A 9953-nucleotide genomic window follows, 5' to 3' on the forward strand; every position below is an offset into this window, starting at 1 on the left:
AAAAAACCGCATTGTCTGATTGTTAATAAGGCCCCAAACATGAGTCATTCGCAGCCCACAGCATTCTGCAAAATGGGGGATATGTTTTTGCCAAGCACACACCACTTGCGTTTGTTCATCTCTGTGTCTTTGAAAAAGGCACATTTTGGGAGACCGGGCTTGACCGTTTCTGCCAGTAGAGGTCACTGTCCCTCAGTGGCTCTCCACCAGTGTCATTGTGCACCACCCGCCCCGCCCCCTCCCCCCCAAACGTCTGGCAGTGCCTGGAGACACGTTGTATGTTTACAATATGGGTGATCTCCTGGCACCTAGAGGAGAGAGTCCAGGGATTTTGCTAAAACCCTACAATGCCGAGGTCTGCACCCCACAGACAAAGACTTGTCTGGCCCCAACAGAGCCAGGGTGGAGAAACCATCATGTGGATGAAATCCTAATGTGTGAATCTTTGAACGAAAGACCGTGACAATCTCTAGGATAATGAAGCTATTTTAGTATTATTTAAAATAAGAACAACCTTTAAACTGTATAAAGTGGGCAATAGGGGAGAAGCACGCCTTCCTGAGAAGGGTCCTCCGAGAAGGGTCTTCTCATGGGCAAAGGCAGGAAGGGTGGGTGGGCAGGAGGGAGTGCAGGCCTGGACGTCAGCAGTGCTTCCTCGGGGCGGGCTCTGCAGGTAGGAGAGGTGGCTCTGGGGCTTGGCAGCCCCTGGCTGGAGTGAAGGGAGCTGGCCTGCCGGTCGGTGCCAGTGACTCAGGCAGGGGTAGGGCAGGGGTCAGCTGGGTTAAAAGAACTGTGGGTTCGAGTGTCAGGAGGAGGTGGTGGCCGGGCCTTGGCTCTCAGGACTCAAGGGGGACGTCAGGCTGCAGGAGGCCCAGGCCCGGGAGTGCTGATCCGTTCCCATCTCTCCAGCGAGGCTCTGTGACTGTGCCCTGGGCAGGGGGTGGCCTTGCCTTGTCTTTTTTGAATGTTAAAAACAAAAATATCTTTTGACATCAGACTTTTTGTTGTTTCTTTTTTTTTTGGCTGCGCCGCTCGGCTTGCGGATTTGGGACGAGGGATAGAACCCGAGCCTGCGTCCCTCCCTCCCCCAAGACCGCCAGGGAATTCCCAGAAGTTCTTGATTTTAGTGCTCTTAATTTTATCAGTCTTTTCCTTTATGGTTCGTGCTTTTTGGTTATTAACTTTACAGTTAGTTCTGTTTAAGAAGTCTTTACACTAAGAGCATGAAGAGATTCTTCTGCATTACCCTCTAGGGGACTTATTGTTTTATATTTCATAAAAAATATTAATTTGGGGCGGTCAGCTTTATTGAGATAAAAGTTACACACTATGAAATCTGTCAACTTCAAGTATACCATTTGTTTTTAATTAATTTACTTTTGGCGCGTTGGGTCTTTGTTGCTGCACGCGGGCTTTCTCTAGTTGCAGCGAGCAGGGGCTACTCTTCCCTGTGGTGCACGGGCTTCTCATTGCGGTGGCTTCTCTTGTTGCGGAGCACGGGCTGTAGGCGCGCGGGCTTCAGTAGTTGTGACTCGCAGCCTCAGTAGTTGTGGCTCACGGGCTTTAGAGCACACGCTCAGTAGTTGTGGCACCCGGGCTTAGTTGCTCCACGGCATGGGCTCTTCCCGGACCAGGGCTCAGACCCGTGTCCCCCGCATTGGCAGGTGGATTCTTAACCACTGCGCCACCAGGGAAGTCCCAAGTATACCATTCTTTGAGCTTTGACACGTGTATGCTGTGTATAGCCGTCAACACAATCGTGACAGACTGTTTCCATTGCCCTGGAAAGTTCCCTTGTGACTGGCCCCTGGTCTCTGGCAATGTATAGCTTGCTTTTAGAATTTCGTATAAATAGACACAGTGTGTATGTAGCCTGTGTGTCAGGTTCCTTCACCCAGCCCAGTGCTTTGAGAATCACCCTTGTTGTCACTTGTGCTGGTGGTTTGCTCCTGTCTGTTGCTGCCTAGTGTTCCTGGTGTGACTGGATCACCCCTCATTCATTTCCAGTGGATGGATATTTGGGTTGTTTCCACTGTGGAGCTATTGTGAGTAAAGTTGCTGGGAACATTCACATACGAGTCCGTGGGGACATAAGTTTTAATTTTATTTGTTTGTATTCCATGCCTATTTTCAGGTACCATCCTGTTTCAGGACCCCTGATTTATGTGTCCAGCCTGGACTACTGTTTAGGGCTCTAGTCTCACGTCCAGTTTCCTCTTTGACCGTCCGCACTTAGATGACTTACCAGCATCTTTTTTTTTTTGCATTACGCGGGCCTCTCACCGCTGTGGCCTCTCCCGTTGCGGAGCACAGGCTCCGGACGCGCAGGCTCAGCGGCCATGGCTCACGGGCCCAGCCGCTCCGCGGCACGTGGGATCTTCCCGGACCGGGGCACGAACCCGTGTCCGCTGCATCGGCAGGCGGACTCTCAACACTGCGCCACCAGGGAAGCCCATAGCATCTTTGACTTGATGTTTTCAGAACTAGACTATTTTCTTCTCTCTGAAACATGTTTCTCTGGTGGGGTTTCCAACTCAGTAGCACGTGTTCTCCCTGTGGTTCAAGTTCAATGCGCAAGTGCATCCCGGAGGAACTAGCTCACTTGTAACAAAGAGACCTGTGTCTTCTGGGGCTGCTTTAGCTGCTGAAAGGGAGTCCAGACGTGTGTAGAATGTTGCTGATGGATGCTGAGTACCAAACGGGGGTGCCTGTTGTGAATTCATTGCCTCTTGGGTCCGGCTGCCTTCAGCGTCCTCTAATCAGGCCTCCTGGCAGGGAGCCTGGTGTTGTGCTTTGGAGGGAGGGCCTTCGAGGCCCTGCATGGGGAAGGAGCTTCTCTCCTCCTCCTGGTGGAGCACGTTTGCCTGTCCTGTCCTGCTTCACCGTCCTTCACAGCATCTACTGGCGCTTGGCTCCAGGACATGGCCAGCGAGGGCTGCCCTTGCTGACCTTGCAGCCTGGCCTGGCGTGGAGGCCGCTTCGCCCTGGTTCTTTGACGCGTGTACTCCAGACGCTGCATTCACATCAGCCCCTCCCCTGCAGCCCTTTAGAGTCCTCTGTGCAGTTACTGTCCGATCGTAGGTTCATAATTCTTTACGTTAACCTTGCCCTGTTTGAATTACTGTGTGGTTTCTGTCTCTTGATTAGAACCAGGCTGATACACTACGTAACAAGGAAAATAAAAGGGTTTATTAATTTTTTACTACGCTTTTATTAGTCTAAAGTGATTTCAACACAACTTTGTTATACAACCGTGCTCCAATATCAAATAAACATTTTTTTAAATGGCTGCCTAAAAAATTAAAATAAAATGATTTCAAAATAAAAAATTTAAAAGATGCTCTAAGGAAAGAGTAAACTTGGCAGAAGGGACAAAGTGGAGGGAAAAAAAGCACTGATGCCGGAAATCAAGTGTTAAGCTTTGAGTGTATAAAATCCCCCCAAACGACGTCCTGTGAGCTGTTTTTTACCAACAGAAAACACTTCTGACACCAGATGTGCGGGCTTTTCCCCACAGCAACCCACTCTCCTATACCAGCTGGGTGTCCTACAATCTAACTCCATTCTGACAGCATCCACCACAGGTTAGGGGCTCAGTCCCACAAGACTGCCCCCTTCAGCGGCCACTGCAAGACCCTGGCCATGGACGGCCTGTAAATTGGGGCCCCACGCCCCCTCCTCTTGTCCAGCTGCCAGAGCAGCTCACAGAACCCAGAGAAGCATCTGACTTGCGTGATTTCCAGTATGTTGTAAAAGGGTAGAACTCAGGAAGGGCCTGATGGGGGAGGCGCAGAGGAGGGCAGGGCTGGGGAGGAGCCCGAGGTCCCTGCTCTCTGGGAGCCTCTCGCTGCCAGCCCTCCCTCCACGCGCTCCGCAGCCGGAAGCTCCCTGACCTCACGCTGGTGGGGCTGGTGGGGTCGTACGGAGGCTTCCTCACGCGCCTGCTCACCGGCGACTCCATCTCCAGCCCCTCTCACTCTGGAGAATGGGGGTGGGCCTGAAACCTTCTAGTCACGGCTCGGTCTTGTGACCGGCAGCCGCCCCCAGAGTGGGGGATGCTCCTGGTGCTCTTGTCGCTTGGGGATTGACGAGGGGCTTGGGGGCTTTGCTGGGGACTGGAGCAGAGGCCCCCGTGTATATTTTCTACTAGCTCTCACGCCCCTTCTCCCCGTTTCCTTATACACTTTGATTTTTGTACGTGGTTTGAGATAGGGAAAAGGGTTTTCTTTTTTCACCTCTGTTCTTCTGTTCCTTCACCTCTTTCCTGTGGGGCGACCTTCCTAGCAGATGGAGGACCTCTCTTGGCATGGCCTGCGCCAGGCGTGCTCACTTCTGTTCCGTCGTCTGTTGAGCTTTGTGCCAGTGTCTACTGCCTACTTACTGCGGCCTTGTAATGAGTTTTGCTCACCCAGGGATGGTCCTCAGTTTACCCTTTTTAAAGAATGCCTTGGCTGTTCTGGTCGTTCACGTGTTCATGTGTGTTTACCGAGTCAGAGTCGGACAAGAAAGCCTGGTGGGGTTTTGGCTGAGGTTGCGCTCCATCCGTAGCTTCAGTTTGAGGAGGATTGATAACTTGATAATGTTGAATTTTTAGTCTGTGAACATGATATAATCTCCATTTATTAAGGTCTCGTAAAATTTTTTGTTGATGATGTTTTCTATTCTGTTACAGGTCTTGCACATCTTTGAAAAGCTAATTTCTGCATGTTTCCCATTATAATTGGTGTCTTTTTTAGACTTTTCTAACTTGCTGATATGTAGAAGTACACTTCAGTTGTATGTATTGACCTTGTATTCAGCAACTTTGGCAAACTCACTTTTTATTATAGTTTATCTTTTGACTCTTTTGGACTTCATGTAGGTAAGCGGACCATCTGTGAATAATGATGATTTTTTTCTTTTCCAGTCCTTACGCTTTATGTTTACTTGGCAGGGAATTGTTAGTTTTATGTCTCTTCAGAGAACTAGCTTTTGGTTTTGTTGATCTTCTGTGTGTTTCTCACTGTTTTAGTCATGTCCCGGCCCTGCATTCGGCCCAGAGGGGGAGCCCTTGCCACCCCACCCCTTGCTCCCGTGGCCGTCCTTCTTGCCGAGTCCTCCTCCATCTTCCGGTGTTCTCCTTGCCAGATTTGCCAGATTTGCCCGCAGGTGTGGTTTCATTGTGTAGCCTCCCGTATATCATACGAAGCGAGGAGGCCAGGAGTGGAAAGGACAGCTTCCAGGTTGGCAAAGCCGTAGAGCAACTACTAGCCTTCAGTTGCTGAGGAACGCTGCTGCCGATGGTTTCTCCCTGTTTCTGCACTCAGTCTGCTGTTCTGTGGGACTCACACGTGGGGGGGCTTGTGCATTTTGTAGTGTGGTGTCGGAGGTCGACAGCCCGCCTCTACGGTGCTGACGGACTTGATACTGCCAGGCTTTTGAGACCTCGGCGCGGGCTCATAGCTCTGCTTTGTTACATTCAGAAAGCTCTGTGCCCACTCTCAAAATGACAGGAAATCCCTTCAGTTAGGAAATAATATACCGTGTTTGATTTATGAGCCTTAATCAAAATAACCAGCAGGAGTATTTTGGAAAGAGAGTTAACAGCACCTTTTGTTTGTTTCTTCATTGTAAGTTGAAAGTGTTGACAGTTCTGAAATTCTGCTTTTTGCTGGTATAAAGAACTATTGACATAGTCTTGATCAGAAATGTAACTGCAGCAGGTGTTCACTTGGGCAAGCAGAATTTTAATTTTCATCTGCTAATATGTATGCCATATAATTTATAGCCTTGTATACGTTTTAATGTTTTTTGTTAAAATGCAACATAGTATTCATTCTTTTTCATAATGGTTTTACCTTTTAACCTTATAGAATTAACACTGAATCCTCCGGAAGGAATTGTGGCAGGTAAGGTAGTGTGAAGTTCGCCTCTTTATCATTTACTCCTAATTGCCAGTTTCCTTCGAAGTAAAGTTGTGGAATTTCTTCTTTTCCTGCAGGCCCCATGAATGAAGAGAATTTTTTTGAATGGGAGGCATTGATCATGTAAGTTAATCATATGTGTTGTTTGGTTTTAAGCCCTTCCTGGAAATTAGAGCCGTGAATCACATTCTGCACTGTGAGTGCTCAGAAGCGTCAATGGGGAAAAAAGGCCAAGTGCGCCTCTTTCGTTGAGCTTTTCCTCCCCTCCCCTCCCCTCCCCCTCCTCCCCCTCCCCTTTCCTTCCGTTCCCAGTTCTTCAGCTCCTCGGCTGCTGCTCCTTTTCTGTGTGCCTTGTCTGGCCTTCCCTTGTCCCTGACTTAGAGATTTGGCTTAGTTCTAAGGTGAGCAGTGTGGTTCCTGACCTCATTCGAGAAAGATCCTGACTGGATTTCATATCTCACTTACAGTGATGTTGCTTGGAAAGAGCCAAATGGACCCCTGATTCCAGAGTATTCTTTGGCCCTATGACCCAGGCCCTTTTTTTCTCCTCTTTCTACCTTAGATGTACAATTCTTGCCATTCTTAGACTGTACTTTTAACAAAATGTGGTTAGGTAGACTTTAGGAGGTTGAAATTTATAATCCATTTCAGTAGTCTCGTTAGTAAAATGAGAAATTAGCTAGAAAGTTTTCAGGTGGGATTTTGTTGGGCTGAGGCGTGCTCTAGTGGGGTGGGCCTGGAAGATGTGTGAGGGGTATGTAGTGTCAGCCTCATCAGACTTTCTGCATTTGCCCCGTGCTTGTATCCCATTTAGTCTGAAAAACAAATTGCTGCTCCATGTTGTCTGTGGAGCTTAGATTAATACATGAAAATTGGTGTGAAAATGAGTTTTTTTCATAAGCAAGTTGTTTTAAAAATCATTAATAAACACTCTCCAGAGAAAGTGCAGCGCACCTAACATTTCCTGATCATTTGTTATACCCTAATTGCTTGGGCCTGTGATACCCATTTTTTTTCTGTGTTTAAATGTTTCTGGCATGACGATGACTTCACGGTCTGTGTCTGTATCTCATCTGGTGTTGTGTCTTTCACCCCCTAAGGCACTTACAAGTTGCCTGGTGGGTCTCCTGCAGCGGTGTCCTTCAGTTGGATGTAACAGGGCATTGTGCCCTCGGGTCAGCTATAGCTTTTTATCTTTAGGGAGACAGTACGCCCCAGGGCAGCTGTCCTGGCTGGGGTGCACAGATGATTGGACGGCCTTTGTGAGCGCACAGGTCAGCGGGCCCCTGACGGTTTTTCCGTCTTGGGAAGATGTGGCTGGTGCACACCCACGGGAGACTATTGAGAAGCCCTTGCAGGGACGCTGGAGCCTTCCAGTGTGGGGTTTTTTTAAGGGTTTATTGTCAAGACTCTGTTAGGCTAAAGATTACTAATTATAGATAACGTAAAATTTAACCAATATCTTGAAAACTTATCTTAAAAAGTAATTAGAACTATTTTTAGGTAGAACACTTTTATGTTTGAATAAGGCTTTTGCGTTAGTATGGAATTCCCCTTCTTCAAGATCTGGTGAGTTTGTGGGTTTTGGTCCTGTTCCAGATCCTTTCACAAGCAAGAGGCCGTTTACAAATGTACTTAAAACACCTATTAAGGAATTAACCGTCCTATTGATTTGTCTCACTCCGCTGTTTTGGCAGACAGCTGGCTGAGTTTCACTCCTTAGTGATAGGTTTTCTCTTCTCTCATTTTATTCTTTGATTGTTTCCGGAGTTTCTTCCATACTCTGGTGCTTCTAAAAACCACACTTGCCTCCGTTTCTGGGAGTCTGGTGCTGCGGCAGTAGTGCTTACCTACGGAGCCTCAGCTGTGCAGTGAAGAGAACATCTTTTCAGATGTTCAGGCAACAAATACTCAGTGCCTGTTATATTAGGGCCCTCGTCTGAGGATACAGGCGTGTCCTAGGTGACCCCAAATCTCTACCCTGAAGGAGCAGGATTAAGGGACTAGGATGGGGGACGCAACAAATTAACCAACAGTAAGAAAATCACCACAGCCTGTTCTCTGATGAAAAGGAGACAAGAACTCTAGTGACTCCCGGCCGAGCTTAGGGCAGACCTGTAACCTCTGACCCAGTGGGAGAGGGCTGGGGCTTCCGGTCAGTGACACTGACGGCTGCGGGCCCCTGAGCTGGGTGTGGCTGGCCTGGCTTTATGGTCTGGGGCAGTCACTGCCTCTCTGACCTTCACTTATGTGGATCAGTACGGAGCCTCGACACCTTTTTAGACCAGCGGCTTCACTTCCACCTCTTCCAGCTCCAGGGTCTCTGGCCTGTGCAGCCTCGTTGGCCCTTGGCTGTGGCACGGCAGCTGTGCAGGGTCGACGCAAGCGTCTGCAGGACAGGAGGAGCCCTGCCTTGCGGGACGGCGGTTTATCCTCCGTGGCTGGAAGAGGCGTGAAGCCCTTGGCGTCTTGCTGCCCCGTTTCGGTCCTGCCCCAGGTTTCTTCAGGCAGCCGCGTGGTGACCTCCCGGCCTGGTCTGTGGCCGAGCCGCTGTCCCGTCTCCAGATCAGGGCCCCGAGGCTGTGGTGAGATGCGAAGGCCCTTCCCGTCCCCAACGGTTGGGGGCCCTTGGCTGACCCCATCCCCGCATCTCTGCTGGCGCACCGGGGTCCCAGCTGGTTCACACCCGCGGCAGGGAGGATTCCCCCGGCTGCGGCCCCTCCTAGGCTGTGCTTGGCTCATGCTGGGTGCCCAGGCCACGGTCACGGCACCGCCCTCTACACCAGGCTTTCTTCTTTACAGAAGCCTGGCTCCTGTCAGGATTGTGCCTGCTCACATAAACCTGAGGTACTACAATAGATGTTTATAATTTGCACTGTATGTTCTCTGACCCAGCGGTTCCCAGCCTGGGAATGTCTTCGTCAGACATTCTGTTAGGAAAACCTCTGTGTGAGGAAGTTTATTACAACATTCACTGCAATCATAAAAGCAAGTGGAAACATCATTGTCCGGTATAAGTTACGGGCATCCAGTCAGCGGGATGCTGGCAGCACTGCCATGGTTCAGGCAGACGCTGGACGACGGGTCTAGGCCAGTGTTGTCACCAGGTGTGGCCTCGCCCCCAGGGACTTTGGGCAGTGTCTGGAGACATTGTGGCTGTCACACCGGGTGGCAGGGGGAGATCTCTACTGGCCCCGAGGTGGCAGTGGCGCTGAGGCCGAGAGACCCTGGTGTGGCCGGGTGCGTTCAGTAGCTTTATTGAGATAGAAGTTACCTTCAGAGTTGCACCTGTATTAAGTGCACAAGTCAGTGATTTTTAGTAAATTAAATTTATAGAGTTTTGCAGTCATCACACTTCACTTGTAGAGCATTTCCACACGCGTGCTCATGCCGCTGTGCACGCAGCCCCTACTCCCCCTCCACCACGGGCACCCTCTGATCTGCTCTCTGACTCTGTTGATTTGCCTTTCCTGCACTTCTGCTGCAAGTGGGATCACACCATACAGCATCTTCGGTGTCTGGCTCCTTTTTCTGGGCGTGGTGTCTTCGAGGTTCCCGGCGCAGCCTGTGGGAGCGGCTCCTTCCCGTCACCTCTGAGCCGTGTCCACCGTGAATGGACCCGCTCACCCGTCGACGGGCATCTGGCTGCTTCCCTCTTCGGCTGTTGTGATGGTGCAGCTGCGAACACGGGGCCCAAGTCTGTGGGGACGGGTTTCCCCCTCCCTCGGCTGGATGCACAGGAGTGGGCCTCCCGGCGTATGGTGTCACCATTTTACGCTCCCACCCGCAGTGCTGCGTTCTCAGCTCTCCACTTCCTTACCCTCTTGGTGGTATCTGATGCCAGCTGTCCTGCTGGGTGTGAGGTGGGTCTCATTGTGGGTTTGGACTGCATTGCCCTAAAAACTGATGCTGTTGAGCATCTTTTCATGGGCTTAGGAGCCATTCACCTATCTTTTTTGGTGAACTTAAGAACTTTTGCCTTTTTTTTTTTTTTTTTTGCGGTACACGGGCCTCTCAATGTTGTGGCCTCTCCCGTTGCGGAGCACAGGC

General features: G+C 50.2%; 1 protein-coding gene across 4 annotated transcripts in view; it reads left to right on the plus strand.

Annotated features, from left to right (window-relative positions):
* UBE2G2 (ubiquitin conjugating enzyme E2 G2) overlaps window positions 1–9953 on the plus strand; it is a 39558-nt gene that overhangs the window by 18012 nt on the left and 11593 nt on the right. For 3 of the 4 annotated variants that reach the window (XM_024120326.3, XM_024120330.3, XM_028492732.2), the window contains 2 exons: window positions 5853–5888; window positions 5981–6026. The exons of the other annotated variant lie outside the window; for it this stretch is intronic. In XM_024120326.3, coding sequence (XP_023976094.1) covers window positions 5853–5888; window positions 5981–6026 — 82 coding nt within the window. The remainder of the gene's footprint in view (window positions 1–5852; window positions 5889–5980; window positions 6027–9953) is intronic. 4 annotated transcript variants of the gene reach the window in all.

The sequence above is a fragment of the Physeter macrocephalus genome, chromosome 8, assembly GCF_002837175.3.
Source record: "Physeter macrocephalus isolate SW-GA chromosome 8, ASM283717v5, whole genome shotgun sequence".
NCBI lineage: Eukaryota > Metazoa > Chordata > Mammalia > Artiodactyla > Physeteridae > Physeter > Physeter macrocephalus.